Genomic DNA, 22,100 nt, shown 5'->3' on the forward strand with positions numbered 1-22,100 from the left:
CCAAAATTCTATAGATTATGGAACAGTTCCTGCAGATTGGAGGGTGGCAAATGTAATCCTACTATTTAAAAAAGGAGGGAGAGAAAACAGGGAACTACAGACCTGTTAGCCTAACATCAGTAGTAGGGAAAATGCTTGAGTCTATTATAGAGGATGTGATAACAGGGCACTTAGAAAGTATCAACGGGATTAGACAAAGTCAACATGGATTTATGAAAGGGAAATTGTGTTTGACAAACCTTCTGGAGTTTTTTGAGGATGTAACTGGTAGAATAGATAAGGGAGAACCAGTGGATGTGGTTTATTTGGATTTTCAGAAGGCTTATGATAAAGTCCTACATAAGAGGTTAGTGTACAAAATTAAATCACATGGGATTGGGGGTAATATACTGGCATGGATTGAAAATTGGTTAACAGACAGGAAACAGAGAGTAGGAATAAATGGGTCTTTTTCGGGGTGGTAGACAGTGACTAGTGGGGTACTGCAGGGATCAGCGCTTGGGCCCCAGCTATTCACAATATATATCAATGATTTGGATGAGGGAACCAAATGTAATATTTCCAAGTTTGCTGACGACACAAAACTAGGTGGGATTGTGAGATGTGAGGAGGATGCAAAGAGGCTTCAAGGCGATTTAGACAAGTTGAGTGAGTGGGCAAATACATGGCAGATGCAGTAGAAGTGGATAAATGTGAAGTTATCCACTTCGGAAGGAAAAACAGAAAGGCAGAGTATTATTTAAATGGTGATAGATTGGGGAATGTTGATGTACAAAGGGACCTGGGTGTCCTTGTACACCAGTCACTGAAAGCAGGTGCAGCAAGCAGTTAGGAAGGCAAATGTTATGTTGGCCTTCATTGCAAGAGGATTTGAGTACAGGAGTAAGGATGTCTTACCGCAGTTATACAGGGCCTTGGTGAGGCCACACCTGGAGTATTGTGTGCACTTTTGGTCTCCTTAGCTAAGAAAGGATATACTTGCCATAGAGGGAGTGCAGCGAAGGTTCACCAGACTGATCCCTGGGATGGCAGGACTGTCGTATGAGGAGAGATTGGGTCGACTCGGCCTGTATTCACTCGAGTTCAGAAGAATGAGAGGGGATCTCATTGAAACATATAAAATTCTGACAGGGCGAGACAGACTGGATGCAGGGAGGATGTTTCCCCTGGCTGGGGGGGGGGTGTCCAGAACGAGGGGTCACAGTCTCAGGATACAGGGTAGGACATTTAGGACTGAGATGAAGAGAAATTTCTTCACTCAGAGGGTGGTGAACCTGTGGAATTCTCTACCACAGAAGGCAGTGGAGGCCAAGTCACTGAATATATTTAAGGAGATAGATAGATTTTTGGACACAAAAGGCATCAAGGGGTATGGGGAGAGAGCGGGAATATGGTATTGAGATAGAGGATCAGCCATGATCATATTGAATGGCGGAGCAGGCTCCAAGGGCCAAATGACCTACTCCTGCTCCTATTTTCTATGTTTCTATGTCTTCATATCTTCGACATTTCTCTAGGAGGCATGGCTGCTCATTTCACTATGATAACTACCTGATGGGAAAGAGCCTCTCAGCCAAAGAGGATACACAGTGCTGAATGGTATGCAAAGTCTCGGTTCAAACGCAAATGATCCCTGCTGGTTAAATGCCACATGGAGGATTATTTGCCGAGTTCTTACAGGCTACGCAGTCACTTTGTGTTGTTTATATCCATACAGGAAAATTGGGGGGGGGGGGATCAGTGGTGACTGGCAAATATGGGGTCCTTATAGCAAGGCTCTCACGCTTGGCTCTGACCTGGGAACCCGACAGGTTTCTGAGGGGAGACGCCTTAAGTACCTGTTCAAGTCCACTTTGACTGGGAGCTGCCTATTCTGGGTAGAAGTGTGACAGGTTTCTCCAAGTCTATCGAGATGCTGCAAGTTTAATGATATGAACACTAGTCCAGGATTAGTATCACTAGGAGAGTTAGATATCCAAGGAGGTATAAGTTAACCAGTCGGTAACTAAGTGAAATCTGCTCTTCCGTTTCTCTCTACTTTTTCCGCAGACTGGAAATTGAACCTGGGACATTCAAAGTGTCTAGTTCAACATCACTAACAGCAGTGAGTGCTCGTCAATAGTAATTCCCCAGTTTTGACGTGCTGTGGGACTTGGTAAGGTGCTATCTAAACGTTTCATACTAAGCCACAAGGAGAATCAGCACTGTGCCCTGGAGTCTGCCTTCTTCGGTGTGTTTACAAGTGGCGATGGACTCACCTCATCATTGAGGAAGACAGCGTGCACGGTGCTGTCCTTATCCTCGGCCTGGGGCAGCCTGGCCTGCTCTTCCGCCATTACTTGGGCCCACCTCCCGCTGAGCCGAGTCCCAGGAACAGACGGCAAGTCTTGCTTCGCGTTACTTTCCCAGAGGAACACTGGACCAGTCTGACTGACCAGGAGAACTCTCTTTCCATCCCTCGACACAAACAGGAACAGTTTAGTACCAGATTCTGAGAGAGAGAGAGGGAGAGGGGAGAGTGGAGACACAAACAGGGGGAAGAGAACAAAAGCAATTTAATAACACGGGAAATGCTGCAGTGTACAGCAATTAGGTTTTGATCAGGTCGCCAGCAGTTCAAGTGTGTCAGCCTAGCAGCAATACTAACCCATGACCAAGGATAGAGTGTTGTGTCAGGGCCCCGTTATAGGCAGTTAGTTACACCGTGTCACCACTAACTCACCCTGTTTGGTTCTGTCCATGTAGCAGTTCAAGGAGAAGACCAATCACCACCATACAGATGCCCATACAGTGGATATGCTGACAGGGTTAGATGAAGTAGGGAGGGAGGAGGCTATTGAGGAGCATTATCACCAGCATGAACTTGTTGGGCCGAATGGCCTGTTTTTGTGCTGTAGACTTGATGTAATTCTAGACAACATTACACTCACAAACGAAGAATGGATAGTGCAGTGAAGGATCGGAGGGCAGAGAGGGCCTGTGGGACCGTATCCCAGCAAGAGACAGCATCTTTAGGTAGAGAGGGGAGGACATGGCCTTGTCCATTCCAGCAATCCCCAAAATCCCCAACAACAAACAAGCTTCCTACCGCGTGCAGCCGCTACCACTGCACACAGGCCTTCCACCGTCGCAACCGTCTTCAAACAGTCTCCATCCTTATTCCACAGGAAGAGCTCTCCTGTACTCAGGACTCCTGCCAGCCATGCACCTGTACAAACACAGAGGGCAGCAGTGAGGGAGCGCTGTCACAGCCCTTCTCTCACACAGACACCGCGCGCGCAACACAGACACCGCGCGCACAACACAGACACCGCGCGCACAACACAGACACCGCGCGCACAACACAGACACCGCGCGCACAACACAGACACCGCGCGCACAACACAGACACCGCGCGCACAACACAGACACCGCGCGCACAACACAGACACCGCGCGCACAACACAGACACCGCGCGCACAACACAGACACCGCGCGCACAACACAGACACCGCGCGCACAACACAGACACCGCGCGCACAACACAGACACCGCGCACACAACACAGACACCGCGCACACAACACAGACACCGCGCACACAACACAGACACCGCGCACACAACACAGACACCGCGCACACAACACAGACACCGCGCACACAACACAGACACCGCGCACACAACACAGACACCGCGCACACAACACAGACACCGCGCACACAACACAGACACCGCGCACACAACACAGACACCGCGCACACAACACAGACACCGCGCACACAACACAGACACCGCGCACACAACACAGACACCGCGCACACAACACAGACACCGCGCACACAACACAGACACCGCGCACACAACACAGACACCGCGCACACAACACAGACACCGCGCACACAACACAGACACCGCGCACACAACACAGACACCGCGCACACAACACAGACACCGCGCACACAACACAGACACCGCGCACACAACACAGACACCGCGCACACAACACAGACACCGCGCACACAACACAGACACCGCGCACACAACACAGACACCGCGCACACAACACAGACACCGCGCACACAACACAGACACCGCGCACACAACACAGACACCGCGCACACAACACAGACACCGCGCACACAACACAGACACCGCGCACACAACACAGACACCGCGCACACAACACAGACACCGCGCACACAACACAGACACCGCGCACACAACACAGACACCGCGCACACAACACAGACACCGCGCACACAACACAGACACCGCGCACACAACACAGACACCGCGCACACAACACAGACACCGCGCACACAACACAGACACCGCGCACACAACACAGACACCGCGCACACAACACAGACACCGCGCACACAACACAGACACCGCGCACACAACACAGACACCGCGCACACAACACAGACACCGCGCACACAACACAGACACCGCGCACACAACACAGACACCGCGCACACAACACAGACACCGCGCACACAACACAGACACCGCGCACACAACACAGACACCGCGCACACAACACAGACACCGCGCACACAACACAGACACCGCGCACACAACACAGACACCGCGCACACAACACAGACACCGCGCACACAACACAGACACCGCGCACACAACACAGACACCGCACACACAACACAGACACCGCACACACAACACAGACACCGCACACACAACACAGACACCGCACACACAACACAGACACCGCACACACAACACAGACACCGCACACACAACACAGACACCGCACACACAACACAGACACCGCACACACAACACAGACACCGCACACACAACACAGACACCGCACACACTGCACGCAAGCAGACAATGAATGCACATACAACGCACGCAGACAATGCACGTGTGCATTCACACACACAATGCACGCAGACAACACGTGTGCTCACGCACACACACATAACACACCCTGGCACAATGCAAGCACGCAGACAACGCACAATGCACTCAAGCAACAACGCATACACACACACGCACAAAAAACAAAGGGGTCCTGGTTTTGGTCACCCAAGGGGCCCATTACTGTCTCAGATATACCATTGTCGGATGTGGTAACGCTCAGCACATTCTTCAGCAGTGGCTGCAGTTTGGGGATCCTCCTCTGTGTCCTCCCTGTTGATAGAGTGAGCACGCTCAGTCGTTGGTCATCAGAGAGCAGAATGGCCTCTTTGTCCTAAAGAGAAACAACAATTGAAATCAATGCCACGGTAAGGAAGAGAGAGACACACCCGCGGTCCCCGTTACGCAGAGGCCCGCGGTCCCCGTTACGCAGAGGCCCGCGGTCCCCGTTACGCAGAGGCCCGCGGTCCCCGTTACGCAGAGGCCCGCGGTCCCCGTTACGCAGAGGCCCGCGGTCCCCGTTACGCAGAGATACAGATTTACCGAGAGACCGAGCACCAGACATAATGCGAGAAAATGAATCATAGCACAAGAGAGGGAGAGATAGAGAGAGAGATGGAAACACAGCAGCATAGACTGACAGAGAACGCAAGAGAGGCAGAGAGCATAAAAGAAAAGAACCATTATATGTGACACAAGGTAGAGAAAGTGCCCCACTGCTTACCTGTCCAATCCAGTGGAAATGAGGCCAAGGTTTCTTGTGCTTGATACTGGTGGACAGCAGCACCTCCAGTTTAAGGTGCATGCTGTGAGAGGGAGGGCTCCGGCAGTCAGGATTTGGAATCAGCAGGGCCTGAAACAGCACCACAAACACGGTCACACATTCCGCTGTCAGGAATCAAACATCAAAATCAGCCCTTCCACCCCCACCACAAACTCACATAAAGGGTGCAGGCTGCACCAGAGAGCTCTGTCCTCCCAGTGACTCACATCTTGGCTACGTGAGCCTCTACAGCGAGAGGCATAGGCCCACGGCAGGAACAGTGCTGTCCATGGGATTTCAGCAAGTGTAGCAACAACAACGTTTAACGTAGAATAATAGCCCAAGGCGCTTCAGAAAGGCATACAGGCAAAGCTGGACACTGTGCTATTAGACGGGTACGGTAGTGTAGTAGTTGTTACTAGACGAGTAACCCAGCAGTCACGGACCAATAATTCAAAGAACACGAGTTCAAATCCCACCACGGCAGTTGAGAATTTGAACTCAGTTTTAAAAAATCAGGAAATAAAGAGCTGGTATCAGTAAAAGTGAGCATGAAACTGTCGGATTGTCGTAAAAACCCATCTGGTTCACGAATGTCCTTAATGATTCTTGTCATCAAGATTGCGGCCCATGGAATAAAGGGGGCAGTAGCAACATGGATACAGAATTAGCTAAGTAACAGGAAACAGGGAGTAGTGGTGAACGGTTGTTTTTTGGACTGGAGGGAGGTGTACAGTGGTGTTCCCCAGGGGTCAGTGCTGGGACCACTGCTTTTCTTGATATATATTAATGACTTGGACTTGGGTGTACAGGGCACAATTTCAAAAGCTGCAAATGTCACGAAAATTGGAAGGGCAGTGAACAGTGAGAAGGATAGTGATAGACTTCCAGCGGATACAGAAGGGCTGGTGGAATGGGCAGACACGTGGCAGATGAAATTTAATGCAGAAAAATGTGAAGTGATACATTTCGGTAGGGGGAATGAGAAGAGGCAATATAAACTAGAGGGCACAACTCTAAAAGGGGTACAGGAACAGAGAGATCTGGGGGTATATTAAAACCGGATGGACCACCCGGCATCGGACCACGAAGCACCGGACATGATAACGGCAAACCAAGCCCAGTCGACCCTGCAAAGTCCTCCTTACTAACATCCGGGGACTTGTGCCAAAATTGGGAGAACTGACCCACAGACTAGTCAAGCAACAGCCTGACATAGCCATTCTCACAGAATCATATCTTTCAGCCAACGTCCCAGACTCTTCCATCACCATTCCTGGGTATGCCCTGTCCCACCGGCAGGACAGACCCACCAGAGGTGGCGGTACAGTGATATACAGTCAGGAGGGAGTGGCCCTGGGAGTCCTCAACATTGACTCTGGACCCCATGAAATCTCATGGCATCAGGTCAAACATGGGCAAGGAAACCTCCTGCTGATTACCACCTACCGTCCTCCCTCAGATGATGAATCAGTCCTCCTCCATGTTGAGCACCACTTGGAGGAAGCACTGAGGAAAGCAAGGGCACAGAATGTACTCTGGGTGGGGGACTTCAATGTCCATCACCAAGAGTGGCTCGGAAGCACCATGGCTGACCGAGCTGGCCGAGTCCTGAAGGACATAGCTGCCAGACTGGGCCTGCAGCAGGTGGTGAGCGAACCAACACGAGGGAAAAACCTACTTGACCTCGTCCTCACCAATCTACCTGTAGCAGATGCATCTGTCCATGACAGTATTGGTAGGAGTGACCACCGCACAGTCCTCATGGAGATGAAGTCCCGTCTTCGCACTGAGGACACCATCCAACGTGTTGTGTGGCACTAACACATCCAGCAACTCAAAACTGGGCATCCATGAGGCGCTGTGGGCCATCAGTAGCAGCAGAATTGTATTCCAGCACAATCTGTAACCTCATGGCCCAGCATATTCTTCACACTATCATTACCAACAAGCCAGGGGATCAACCCTGGTTCAATGAGGAGTGCAGAAGAGCATGCCAGGAGCAGCACCAGGCGTACCTAAAAATGAGGTGCCAACCTGGTGAAGCTACAACTCAGGGCTACATGCATGCTAAACGCAGAAGCAACATGCTATAGACAGAGCTAAGCGATTCCACAACCAACGGATCAGATCAAAGCTCTGCAGTCCTGCCACATCCAGTTGTGAATGGTGGTGGACAATTAAACAACTAACAGGAGGAGGAGGCTCTGTAAACATCCCCATCCTCAATGATGGCAAGTCCAGCACGTGAGTGCAAAAGACAAGGCTGAAGCGTTTGCAACCATCTTCAGACAGAAGTGCCGAGTGGGTGATCCATCTCGGCCTCCTCCTGATATCCCCACCATCACGGAAGCCAGTCTTCAGCCAATTCGATTCACACCACGTGATATCAAGAAACGGCTGAGTGCACTGGATACAGCAAAGGCTATGGGCCCCGACAGCATCCCGGCTGTAGTGCTGAAGACTTGTGCTCCAGACCTAGCTGCGCCACTAGCCAAACTGTTCCAGTACAGCTACAACACTGGCATCTACCCGACAATGTAGAAAATTGCCCAGGTATGTTCTGTCCACAGAAAGCAGGACAAATCCAATCCGGCCAATTACCGCCCCATCAGTCTACCCTCAATCATCAGCAAAGTGATGGAAGGTGTCGTCGACAGTGCTATCAAGCGGCACTTACTCACCAATAACCTGCTCACTGATGCTCAGTTTGGGTTCCGCCAGGACCACTCGGCTCCAGACCTCATTACAGCCTTGGTCCAAACATGGACAAAAGAGCTGAATTCCAGAGGTGAGGTGAGAGTGACTGCCCTTGTCATCAAGGCAGCATTTGACCAAGTGTGGCACCAAGGAGCCCTAGTAAAATTGAAGTCAATGGGAATCAGGGGCAAAACCCTCCAGTGACTGGAGTCATACCTAGCACAAAGGAAGATGGTAGTTGTTGTTGGAGGCCAATCATTTCAGCCCCAGAACATTGCTGCAGGAATTCCTCAGGGCAGTGTCCTAGACACAACTATCTTCAGTTGCTTCATCAATGACCTTCCCTCCATCATAAGGTCAGAAATGGGGATGTTCGCTGATAATTGCACAGTGTTCAGTTCCATTCGCAACCCCTCAGATAATGAAGCAGTCCGTGCCAACATCCAGGCTTGGGCTGATAAGTGGCAAGTAACATTCGTGCCAGACAAGTGCCAGGCAATGACCCTCTCCAACAAGAGAGAGTCTAACCACCTTCCCTTGACATTCAACGGCATTACCATCACCAAATCCCCCACCATCAACATCCTGGGGGTCACCATTGACCAGAAACTTAACTGGATCAGCCACATAAATACTGTGGCTACAAGAGCAGGTCAGAAGCTGGGTATTCTGCGGCGAGTAACTCACCTCCTGACTCCCCAAAGCCTTTCCACCATCTACAAGGCACAAGTCAGGAGTGTGATGGAATACTCTCCACTTGCCTGGATGAGTGCAGCTCCAACAACACTCAAGGAGCTCGACACCATCCAGGACAAAGCAGCCCGCTTGATTGGCACCCCATCCACCACCCTAAACATTCACTCCCTTCACCACCGGCGCACTGTGGCTGCAGTGTGTACCATCCACAGGATGCACTGCAGCAACTCACCAAGGCTTCTTCGACAGCACCTCCCAAACCCGCGACCTCTACCACCTAGAAGGACAAGGGCAGCAGGTACATGGGAACAACACCACCGGCACGTTCCCCTCCAAGTCACACACCATCCCGACTTAGAAATATATTGTCGTTCCTTCATCGTCGCTGGGTCAAAATCCTGGAACTCCTTCCTAACAGCACTGTGGGAGAACCTTCACTACACGGACTGCAGCGGTTCAAGAAGGCGGCTCACCACCACCTTCTCAAGAGCAATTTGGGATGGGCAATAAATGCCGGCCTCGCCAGCGACGCCCACATCCCATGAACGAATAAAAAAAAGTACACAAATCGCTGAAGGTGGCAGGGCAGGTTGAGAAAACAGTTAAAAAAGCATACGGGATCCTGAGCTTTATAAATAAAGGCATACAGTACAAAAGTATGGAAGTCATGATGAACCTTTATGAAACACTGGTTCAGTCACAACTGGAGTATTGTGTCCAGTTCTGGGCACTGCACTTTAGGAAAGATGTGAAGGCCTTGGAGAGGGTGCAGAAGAGATTTATTAGAATGATTCCAGGGATGAGGGACTTCAGTTACATGGATAGACTGGAGAAGCTGGGGTTGTTCTCCTTGGAACAGAGATGGTTGCGAGAAGATTTGATCGAGGTATTCAAAATCATGAAGGGTCTGGACAGTGTAGATAGAGAGAAACTATTCCCATTAGCGGAAGGGTCAAAAACCAGCGGACATAGATTTAAGGTGACTGGCAAAAGAACCAAAGCTGATATGAGAAAAAACTTTTTTACACAGCGAGTGTTTAGGATCTGGAATGCACTGCCTGAGGGGGTGGTGGAGGCAGATTCAATCATGGCCTTCAAAAGGGAACTAGATAAGTATTTGAAAGGAAAATATTTGCAGGCTACGGGGATAGGGTGGGGAAATGGGACTAGCTGGATTGCTCTTGGATAGAGCCGGCAGGGACTCAATGGGCCAAATGGCCTCCTTCTGTGCTGTAACCTTCCTATGATTTAGAGAAGGAAACCTGCCGTCCTTACCCGGTCTGGCCAAACGTGACTCCAGTCCCACACCAACGTGGTTGACCTTAACTGCCCTCAGAAGTGGCCTAGTAAGCCACTCAGTTCTATCAAATCGCTAGAAAGGAATAGAACAAAACCAGCCGGACCACTTGGCTGTGACCTCTGTCATACCTGTCGAATCAGGACACAACAAAGTACATCAAGCTCAGTCTACCCTGCATAGTCCTCCTCAATAACATCTGGGGACTGGTGCCCAAGTTGGGCCGCTGTCTCTCAGACTAGTCTAGCAACAGAATCATACCTATCAGCCAACGCCCAAACTCCTCCATCACCATCCCTAGGTATCCCTAGAGTACTAAAAAAGGTAGCAGAGTACTAAAAGAGGTAGCCATGGAAATAGTGGATGCATTAGTTGTCATCTTCCAAAATTCTATGGATTATGGTACAGTTCCTGCAGATGCACTGCAGCAACTTGCCAAGGCTTCTTCGACAGCACCTCCCAAAACCACCTATAAGAACAAGGGCAGCAGGCACATGGGAACACCACCACCTGCACATTCCCCTCCAATTCACACACCATCATGACTTGGAAATATATCGCCATTCCTTCATCGTCGCTGGGTCAAAATCCTGGTGCTCCCTTCCTAACAGCTTTGTGGGAGAACCTTCACCACACGGACTGCAGCGGTTGAAGGCGGCTCACCACCACCTTCTCAAGGGCAATTAGGGATGGGCAATAAATGCTGGTCTCGCCAGCGACGCCCACATCCCATGAACAAATTTTTTAAAAATTGGAGGGTGGCAAATGTAACCCCACTATTTAAAAAAGGAGGGAGAAAGAAAACAGGGAACTACAGACCGGTTAGCCTAACATCAGTAGTAGGGAAAATGCTAGAGTCTATTACAAAGGATGTGATAACAGGACACTTAGAAAATATCAACGGGATTAGACAAAATCAACATGGATTTAAGAAAGGGAAATCATGTTTGACAAACCTACTGGAGTTTTTTGAGGATGTAACTGGTAGAATAGATAAGGGAGAACCAGTGGATGTGGTTTATTTGGATTTTCAGAAGGCCTTTGATAAAAGTTCCACATAAGAGGTTAGTGTGCAAAATTCAAGCACATGGGATTGGGGGGAATATACTGGCATGGATTGAAAATTGGTTAACAGACAGGAAACAGAGAGTAGAAATAAATGGGTCTTTTTTTGGGGTGGCAGGCAGTGTCTAGTGGGGTACCGCAGGGATCAGTGCTTGGGCCCCAGCTATTCACAATATATATCAATGATTTGGATGAGGGAACTAAATGTAATATTTCCAAGTTTGCTGACGACACAAAACTAGGTGGGATCGTGAGTTGTAAGGAGGATGCAAAGAGGCTTCAAGGCAATTTAGACAAGTTGAGTGAGTGGGCAAATACATGGCAGATGCAGTATAATGTGAATAAATGTGAAGTTATCCACTTCGGAAGGAAAATCAGAAAGGCAGAGTATTATTTAAATGGTGATAGATTGGGAAATGTTGATGTACAAAGGGATCTGGGTGTCCTTGTACACCAGTACATCAAACATGCAGGTGCAGCAAGTAGTTAGGAAGGCAAATGGTGTGTTGGCCTACATTGCAAGAGGATTTGAGTACAAGAGCAAGGATGTCTTACTGCAGTTATACAGGGCCTTGGTGAGACCACACCTGGAGTATTATGTGCAGTTTTGGTCTCCTTACCTAAGAAAGGATATACTTGCCATAGAGGGAGTGCAGCAAAGGTTCACCAGACTGATCCCTGAGTTTTCAGGACTGTCCTATGAGGAGAGATTGGGTCGACTCGGCTTGTATTCACTCGAATTTAGAAGAATGAGAGGAGATCTCATTAAAACATATAAAATTCTGACAGGGCGAGACAGACCGGATGCAGGGAGGATCTTTCCCCTGGCTGGGGGGTCCAGAACGAGGGGTCACAGTCTCAGGATACGGGGTAGGACATTTAGGACTAAGATGAGGAGAAATTTCTTCACTCACTGGGTGGTGAACCTGTGGAATGATCTACCACAGAAGGCTGTGGAGGCCAAGTCACTGAATATATTTAAGAAGGAGCTAGATAGATTTCTGGAGACAAAAGGCATCAAGGGGTATGGGGAGAGAGCGGGAATATGGTATTGAGATAGAGGATTCGCCATGATCATATTGAATGGCGGTGCAGGCTCGAAGGGCCAAATGGCCTACTCCTGCTCCTATTTTCTATGTCCTGTCCCACTGGCAGGACAGACCCACCATAAATGGGGGCACAGCGGTATACAGTTGGGGGGTGGGGGTGGCCCTGGGAGTCCTCAACATTGACTTCAGGCTGAGCTGGCTGACTCTGGAGGACAAAGCTGCCAGACTGACCGCTATGCTAACTGGAATAGCTTAAGAACAGATCTAGCAGCTCAAAACTGGGTAGCCATGAGGCGCTGTGGGCCATCAGCAGCAGCAGAATTGTATACCAGCACAATCTGTTACTGTATGGCCCTGCATATTCCGCACTCCACCGTCACTATCAAGGCAGGTGACCAACCCTGGTTCAATGAGGAGTGTAGAAGAGCACGCCAGGAGCAGCACCAGGGTTACTCAAACTCGGGAAGAGATGGCACTATTATTCAATAGAATAGTGCCAGAGGACTGGGAGACAGCTAATGTGATTCCTATATTTAAAAAGGGAGATTGAACAAGTCCAAGGAACTATAGACCAATTAGCTTGATGTCGGTGTAGGAAAGATAATGGAAAAACATCTAGAAACCGAAAATATAATAAAGAATAGTCAGCACAGATTCCAAAAGGGTCTTTCTTGACCAACCTTATTGAATTCTTTGAAAAAAATAACAGAAAGGGTAGACAAGGGTAATGTAGTAGATGTAATGTATTTGGATTTTCAAAAGACCTTCAATAAGGTACTGCATTGTAAACTCATGACTAAGGTCAAAGCATGTGGAGTCATGGGACAAGTGGCAGAATGGATAGCAAGCTGACTACAAAACAGAAAACAGAGAGTAGGGGTTAAAGGTAGTTACTCAGACTGGCAAAAGGTGGGAAGTGATGTTCCACAGGGATTGGTGCTGGAACCACTGTGGTTCACCACTTACATAAACGATTTGGACTCGGGAATCAGAACAATATCAGCATTTGCGGGTGACATCAAATTGGTGTGGTTAATACCGAGGAGGACTGCGACAAAATACAATAAGACGTTAACAAACTTGCAAAATGGGCGTGTAATTGGCAAATGAATTTCAATATAGATAAGTGCGGTGCGGCATTTTGGTAGGAAGAATAAAAAGGCCACATTGGAAAATAAGTCTAAAAGGGGTAGAGGAGCAAAGGGATCTGGGGGCACAGATACACAAAACACTAAAAGTAGCGACACAGGTTAATAAGACCATAAAAAGTGCTGTAAGGTTCATTTCTAAAGGGATAGAATTGAAAAGCAGAGAAGTTATGTTAAACTTGTATAGAACCTTGGTTAGACCACACTTGGAGTATTGTACACAGTTCTGGTCTCCGTATTATAAAAATGGATATAGAGGCACTGGAGAAGGTGCATAAAAGATTCACAAGGATGATAGCGGAACTGAGAGGTTATACCTATCAGTATAGATTGAGCAGGCTGGGGCTCTTTTCTCTAGAAAAGATAAGACTGAGGGGTGACCTGATAGAGACCTTTAAGATTACGAAAGGGTAGACGTAGAGAAAATGTTTCCACTTGTGAGGAATCCAAAACTAGAGGTCATAAATATAAGATAGTCACTAATAAATCCAGTAGGGAATTCAGGAGAAACTTCTTTACCCAGAGAGTGGTTAGAATGTGGAACTCACTACCACAAGGAGTAGTTGAGGCAAATAGCATCGATGCATTTAAGGGAAAGCGGGATAAATGAGGGGGAGAAAGGAATGGAAGGATATGGTGATAGGGTGAGATGAAGTAAATAGAGTGGGAGGAGGCTCGTGAGGCATAGACCAGTTGGGCCAAATGGCCTGTTTCTGTGCTGTAAATTCTATGTAATACCTGAACATGAGGTGTCAACCTGGTGAAGCTACAATAAAGGATTACATGCATGCTAAGCAGCGTGCTATAGACAGAGCTAAGTGATCCCACAACCAGCGGATCAGGTCAAAGCTCTGCAGTCCTGCCACATCCAGTCGCGAATGGTGGTGGACAATCAAGCAAGTAACAGCAGGAGGAGGCTGCATGAACATCCCCATCCTCAATGACAACCGAGCCCAGCATGAGTGCAAAAGACAAGGCTGAAGTGTTCGCAAACATCTTCAGCCAGGACAAAGCAGCCCGCTTGATTGGCACCCCATCCACCAGCGCACAGTGGCTGCAGTGTTTACCATCCACAGGATGCACTGAAGCAACTCGCCAAGGCTTCTTCGACAGCACCTCACAAACCCGTGACCTCTACCACCTTGAAGGACAAGGGCAGCAGGCATTGGGAACATCACCTGCACGCTCCCCTCCAAGTCACACACCATCCCGACTTAGAAATATATCGCCATTCGTTCATTGTCGCTGGGTCAAAATCCTGGAACTCCCTTCCTAACAGCACTGTGGGAGAACCTTCACCACACGGACTGCAGCGGTTCAAGAAGGCGGCTCACCACCACCTTCTCAAGGGCAATTAGGGATGGGCATTAAATGCTGGCCTCGCCAGCGACGCCCACATCCCACGAACGAATAAAAAAACCCAGAAGTGCTGAATAGATGATGCTTCTTAACCTCCTCTTGAGGTCTCCACCACCACAAATGCCAGTCTTCAGCCAATTCGATTCACTACATATGAGATCAAGAAATGGCTGAGTCTATTGGACACAGAAAAGATGTGTCCTGACAATATTCCAGCTGTAGTGCTGAAAACCTGTGCTCCAAAACCAGCCTCTCGTCTAGCCAAGCTGTTCCAGTACAGCTACAACACTGGCATCTACCCAACCAAGTGGAAAATTGCCCAGGTATGTCCTGTCCACAAAATGCAGGACAAATCCAGCTTGGCCAATAGCAGCCCCATCAGCCTACACTCAATCATCAGCAAAGTGATAGGAGTCGTTGTCAACAGTGCTATCAAGTGGCACTTACTCACCAATAACTCAAATTTTAACCCGTGTGTAACACACCAAAGTCGTGCGTTATCCCACGTGTAACGCACCCTAGCCGTGTGTTATTCCACGTTACGCACCTCTAACCATGTGTTATCCCGCATGTAACGCACCCTTAGTCGTGCGATATCCCATGTGTAACGCACCCCTAGTCATGTAGCATCCCATGTGTAACACACCCCGAGCCATGCAGTATCCCACGTGTAATGCACCCCTAGCCATGCGTTATCCCGTGTGACCGTACCACTAGCCATGCGTTATCCCGTGTGACCGTACCACTAGCCGTGTGTTGTTATTTTTTAAAAATTAATTCCTGGGATGCATCTACTGAAGATGCCTTGGGAACTTCCTGCAGTGTGTCCCATAGATAGTACACACTGTAGCCACGGTGCGCTGGAGGTAGAGGGAGTGGATGTTTAAGTTGTACTGATGCCGATCAAGTGGACTGCCTTCTCCAGAATGGTGTCGAGTTTCTTTAGTGCTTTTGCAGCTGCACCCATGCCAGCAAGTGGACAGTATTCCATCTCCCTCCTGACTTGTGCCATGTAGGTGGTGGAGGGGCTTTGGGGAGGCAGGAGGGTGAGCCATTCACTGCAGAATACCCAGCCTCTGACCTATTCTAGTAACCATGGCATGTGTGTGGCTGGTCCAGGTCAGTTTCTAGTCAATGGCAACCCCCAGGATACTGATAATGGAGGACCCATAGAATCATATAGAATCTATAGAATTTTGGAAGATGATCACCAATGCATCCACTATTTTCTAAAGGAAGTGCCCTGGAAATAGTGGATGCATTGGTGATCATCTTCCAAAATTCTATAGACTCTGGAACAGTTCCTACAGATTGGAGGGTGGCAAATGTAACCCCACTATTTAAAAAAGGAAGAGAAAAAACAGGGAATTACAGACCAGTTAGCCTAACATCAGTAGTGGGGAAAATGCTGGAGTCGATTATAAAGGATATGATAACAGAACACTTGGAGGGCATTAATGGGATTGGACAAAGTCAGCATGGGTTTATGAAAGGGAAATCATGCTTAACAAATCTACTGGAGTTTTTTGAGGATGTAACTAGTAGAATAGATAGGGGAGAACCAGTGGATGTGGTGTATTTGGATTTTCAGAAGGTTTTTGATAAGGTCCCACACAAGAGGTTAGTGTGCAAAATTAAAGCTCATGGGATTGGGGGGAATATACTGGCATGGATTGAGAATTGGTTGACAGACAGGAAACAGAGAGTAGGAATAAACGGGTCTTTTGCCGGGTGGCAGGCAGTGACTAGTGGGGTACCGCAGGGATCAGTGCTTGGGCCCCAGCTATTCACACTATATATATCAATGATTTGGATGAGGGAACTAAATGTAACATTTCCAAGTTTGCAGTTGACACAAAGCTGGGGTGGAATGTGAGCTGTGAGGAGGATGCAAAGAGGCTCCAATGTGATTTAGACAAGTTGGGTGAGTGGGCAAGAACATGGATAAATGTGAGGTTATCCACTTTGGTTGTAAAAACAGAAAGACAGATTATTTTCTGAATAGTGATAGATTGGGAAAAGGGGAGGCGCAACGAGACCTGGGTGTCCTCGTACACCAGTCGCTGAAAGTGAGCATTCAGGTGCAGCAAGCAGTTAGGAAGGCGAATGGTATGTTGGCCTTCATTGCAAGAGGTTTTGAGTACAGGAGCAGGGATGTCTTACTGCAGTTATACAGGGCCATGGTGAGACCACATCTGGAGTATTGTGTGCAGTTTTGGTCTCCTTATCTGAGGATGTCCTTGCCATGGAGGGAGTGCAACGAAGGTTTACCAGACTGATTCCTGGGATGGCAGGACTGACGTATGAGGAGAGATTGGGTCGACTAGGCCTGTATTCACTAGAGTTTAGAAGAACGAGAGGTGATCTCATCGAAACATATAAAATTCTTACAGGACTAGACTAGATGCAGGGAGGATGTTCCCGATGGCTGGGGAGTCCTGAATCAGGGGTCACAAACTCAGGATACGGGGAATGCCATTTAGAACCGAGATGAGGAGAAATTTCTTCACTCAGAGGGTGGTGAACTTGTGGAATTCTCTCCCACAGAAGGCAGTGGAGGTCAAGTCATTAGATGTATTCAAGAAGAAGATAGATATATTTCTTAATGCTAAAAGGGTCAAGGGATATGGGAAAAAAAGCAGGAACAGGGTACTGAGTTAGACGATCAGCCATGATCATTTTGAATGGCGGAGCAGACCCGAAGGGCCGAATGGCCTACTCTTGCTCCTATTTTCTATGTTTCTATCATAGAATGATACCGCATAGAATGGGGCTGAGAATGACATTCAATGGCATTACCATCGTCAAATCCCCCATCAAGATCCTGGGAGTCACCATTAGCACACAAGAACATAAGAAATAGGAGCAGGAGTAGGCCATCCAGCCCCTCGAGCCTGCTCCACCATTCAATAAGATCATGGCTGAACTTCTACCTCAACCCCATTTTCCTGCACCATCGCCATATCCCTTGATGCCTTTGATATCTAGAAATCTATCGATCTCTGTTTTGAACGTACTCAATGACTGAGCCTCCAAGGCCGTCTGAGGTAGAGAATTCCAAAGATTCACCACCCTCAGTGAAGAAATTTTTCATCTCAGTCCTAAATGGCTGACCCCTTATTCTGAGACTGTGACCCCTGGTTCTAGATTCCCCAGCCAGGGGAAACATCCTCCCTGCATCTACCCTGTCGAGCCCTGTAAGAATTTTGTATGTTTCAATGAGATCACCTCTCATTCTTCTAAACTCTAGAGAATACAGCCTTAGTCTGCTCAATCTCTCCTCATACAACAATCCCGCCAACCCAGGAATCAGTCTGGTGAACCTTCTTGCACTCCTTCTACGGCAAGTATATCCTTTCTTAGGTAAGGAGAGCAAAACTACACACAATATTCCAGGTGCGGTCTCACCAAGGCCCTGTATAATTGCAGTAAGACATCTTTACTCCTGTGCTCAAATCTTCTTGTAATAAAGGCCAACATACCATTTGCTTTCCTAATTGCTTGCTACACCTGCATGTTGGCTTTCAGTGACTCATGTACAAGGACACCCAGGTCCCTTTGAACATCAACATTTCCCAATCTCTCACCATTTAGAAAATACTCTGTATTTCTGTTTTTCCTACCAAAGTGGGCAACTTCATATTTTTCCATATTATATTCCATCTGCCATGTTCTTGCCCACTCACTTAGCCTGTCTATATCCCCTTGAAGCCTCTTTGCATCCTCCTCACAACTCACATTCCCACCTAGTTTTGTATCATCAGCAAACTTGGAAATATTACATTTGGTCCCCTCATCCAAATCATTGATATATATTGTGAATAGCTGGGGCCCAAGCACTGATCCCTGCGGTACCCCACTAGTCAGTCTGCCAACCTGAAAAAGACCCATTTATTCCTACTCTCTGTTTCCTGTCTGTTAACCAATTCTCAATCCATGCCAGTATATTACCCCCAATCCCATGTGCCCTAACTTTGTTCACCAACCTCCTGTGTGGGCCCTTATCGAAAACCTTCTGAAAATCCAAATACACCACATCCACTGGTTCCCCCTTATCTATTCTATTTAGTTACATCCTCAAAGAACTCCAATAGGTTTGTCAAACATGATTTCCTTTTCATAAATCCATGTTGACTCTGCCAAATCCTATTATTATTTTCTAAGTGTCCTGTTATCACATCCTTTAAAATAGATTCCATTTTCCCTACTACTGATGTCAGGCTAACAGGTCTGTAGTTCCCTGTTTTCTCTCTCCCTCCTTTCTTAAACAGTGGGGTTACATTTGCCACCCTCCAATCTGCAGGATTCCCTAAGGGCTCCTTTACAACAAGATTATTAATTAACCATGTCTCATTGCACAATACTAGATCTAAAATAGCCTGTTTCCTAGTTGGTTCCTCAAAGTACTGATCTAGAAAACCATCTCATGTACATTCCAGGAATTTGTCCTCCACAGTATTAGTGCTAATTTGGTTTGCCCAATCTATATGTAGATTAAAGTCCCCCATGATTACTGTATTACTCTTGTTACATGCACTTCTAATTTCCTGCTTTATACCATGCCCTACATTACCACTACTGTTTGGTGGCCTATAAACAACTCCCACCAGCGTTTTCTGCCCCTTGCTGTTTCTTAGCTCCACCCAAACTGATTCGACATCTTCATCGTCTGAGCCAAGATCCTCTCACTATTGTACTGATCGCATCCTTTATTAACAGCGCTACCCCACCTCCTTTTCTTTCTTGCCTGCCGCATAAATGTCGAATATCCTTCAATATTCAGTTCCCAGCCTTGGTCACCCTGCAGCCATGTCTCTGTAATGGCAATTAGATCATACCCATTTACTTCTATTTGTGCCGTCAATTCATCTACCTTGTTGCGAATGCAGTGTGCATTCAGATAAAGTGCCTTTAATTTTGCCTTTAACATTTTTTTCATTGACCAGAAACTTAACTGGACCAGCCACATAAATACTGTGGCTACAAGAGCAGGTCAGAGGCTGGGTATTCTGCGCCGAGTGACTCACCTCCTGACTTCCCAAAGCCTTTCCACCATCTACAAGTCATCGTTGTTGGGTCAAAATCCTGGAACTCCCTTCCCAACAGCACTGTGGGAGAACCTTCACCACACGGACTGCAGCGGCTCAAGAAGGCAGCTCACCACCACCTTCTCAAGGGCAATTAGGGATGGATAATAAATGCCGGCCTTGGCAGCGACGCCCACATCCCATGAATGAAAAAAAGAGGCCATACCGCCCATCATGCCTGTGCCAGCTCTTTGAATGAGCTATGCAATTAGTCCCATTCCCCTGCAATTATTTCCCTTCAAGTATTTATCCAATTCCCTTATGAACGTTATTATTGAATCTGCTCCCACCGCCCCTTCAGGCAGTGAATTCCAGATCACAACAACTCACTGTGTAAAATAATTTATCCTCATCTCACCTCTGGTTCTTTTGCCAATTACCTAAAATCTGTGTCCTCAGGTTACTGACCCTCTGCCACTGGAGATAGTTACTCCATCAAAACCCTTCATGATTTTGAACACCTCTATCAAATCTCCCCTTAACTTTTTCTGTTCAAAGGAGAACAACCCCAGCTTCTCCAGTCTCTCCACATAACTGAAGTCCCTCATCCCCGGAACCATTCTAGTAAATCTCCTCTGCACCCTCTCTAAGGCCTTCACATCCTTCCTAAAGTGCGGGGCCCAGAATTGGACACAATACTCCAGCTTTCTGTCCCCGAGCCAATTTTGTATCCACGCTGTCACTGTCCCTTTAATCCATGGGCTTTAATTTTGCTAACAAGTCTATTATGCGACACTTTATCAAATACCTTTTGAAAGTCCAGAAACACAATATCAACCGCACTCCCCTCATCAACCCTCTCCGTTACTTCATCAAAGAACTCGGCGATGGTAATGTCGTTGAATGTCAAGGGGAGGTGGTTAGACTCTCTCTTGTTGGAGATGGTCATTGCCTGGCACTTGTCTGGCGCGAATGTTACTTGCCACTTATCAGCCCAAGCCTGGATGTTGTCCAGGTCTTGCTGCATGCGGGCTCGGACTGCTTCACTATCTGAGGTGGGAGCGCGCGCGCGGGGGGGAGGCGGGGAGGGAGGGAGAGAGGGGGGGGGGGGGAGGGAGGGAGAGGGGGAGGGGGGAGGGAGGGGGGGAGGGAGAGGGGGAGGGGGGAGGGAGGGGGGGAGGAGAGAGGGAGGGGGGGGGGGAGGGGGAGGAGAGAGGGAGGGGGGGGGGAGGGGGGAGGGGGGGGGGAGGGGGAGGGGGAGGAGAGAGGGAGGGGGGGGGGGAGGGGGAGGAGAGAGGGAGGGGGGGGGGAGGGGGAGGAGAGAGGGAGGGGGGGGGGGAGGGGGAGGAGAGAGGGAGGGGGGGGGGGGAGGGGGAGGAGAGAGGGAGGGGGGGGGGGAGGGGGAGGAGGAGGAGGGAGGGAGGGAGGAGGGACGATTACGTGGTGGGCGGGGAGCCGGGGGGCGCCCCAGGCTGCGGGCCCCGCGGGGGGGGGGGAGCGGCTGTGAGAAGCCTCGCGAGTGCAGGCCCCACAATGCGAGCGCCTCTTACCGGGTCCCCGCTCTCCTCTCCCCGGGCCGGCCGGCCGGTCTCTCTCCGCCCCCGGGTCTCTCTCCGCCGACTGACCGTTTGAATCTCCCTCGGGCCGCCGCCCGGCAACCGCTAAAGAGCCGAGAACGCGTCAAGGCAAGAGCGGCCGCCCTGACAACCACTGACCAGAGAGAGAGAGAGTGGGAGGACCAGAGAGAGAGAGTGGGAGGACCAGAGAGAGAGAGAGAGTGGGAGGACCAGAGAGAGAGAGTGGGAGGTCCAGAGAGAGAGAGAGTGGGAGGACCAGAGAGAGAGAGAGTGGGAGGACCAGAGAGAGAGAGAGTGGGAGGACCAGAGAGAGAGAGAGTGGGAGGACCAGAGAGAGAGAGAGCGAGGGAGGACCAGAGAGAGAGAGAGTGGGAGGGAGGACCAGAAAGAGAGAGAGTGGGAGGGAGGACCAGAAAGAGAGACAGTGGGAGGGAGGACCAGAAAGAGAGAGAGTGGGAGGACCAGAGAGAGAGAGAGAGCGAGGGAGGACCAGAGAGAGAGAGAGTGGGAGGACCAGAGAGAGAGAGAGAGTGGGAGGACCAGAGAGAGAGAG

At 49.0% G+C, this 22,100-nt stretch overlaps 1 protein-coding gene across 1 annotated transcript in view; it reads right to left on the reverse strand.

The window, feature by feature from the left end:
• The window catches only part of cplane1 (ciliogenesis and planar polarity effector 1), a 211,492-nt gene extending 189,722 nt beyond the window's left edge, over nt 1-21,770 (reverse strand). Inside the window, exons 1-5 of the mRNA XM_067982079.1 lie at nt 21,521-21,770; nt 5,591-5,719; nt 5,065-5,200; nt 3,089-3,208; nt 2,259-2,491 (exon numbers count right to left, since the gene is read on the reverse strand). Of these exons, the coding sequence (XP_067838180.1) occupies nt 2,259-2,491; nt 3,089-3,208; nt 5,065-5,200; nt 5,591-5,671 (570 nt within the window). The 5' untranslated portion in view covers nt 5,672-5,719; nt 21,521-21,770. The remainder of the gene's footprint in view (nt 1-2,258; nt 2,492-3,088; nt 3,209-5,064; nt 5,201-5,590; nt 5,720-21,520) is intronic.
• Nucleotides 21,771-22,100: the final 330 nt, after the last annotated feature.

Source organism: Heptranchias perlo, chromosome 4, assembly GCF_035084215.1.
Source record: "Heptranchias perlo isolate sHepPer1 chromosome 4, sHepPer1.hap1, whole genome shotgun sequence".
Classification (NCBI taxonomy): domain Eukaryota; kingdom Metazoa; phylum Chordata; class Chondrichthyes; order Hexanchiformes; family Hexanchidae; genus Heptranchias; species Heptranchias perlo.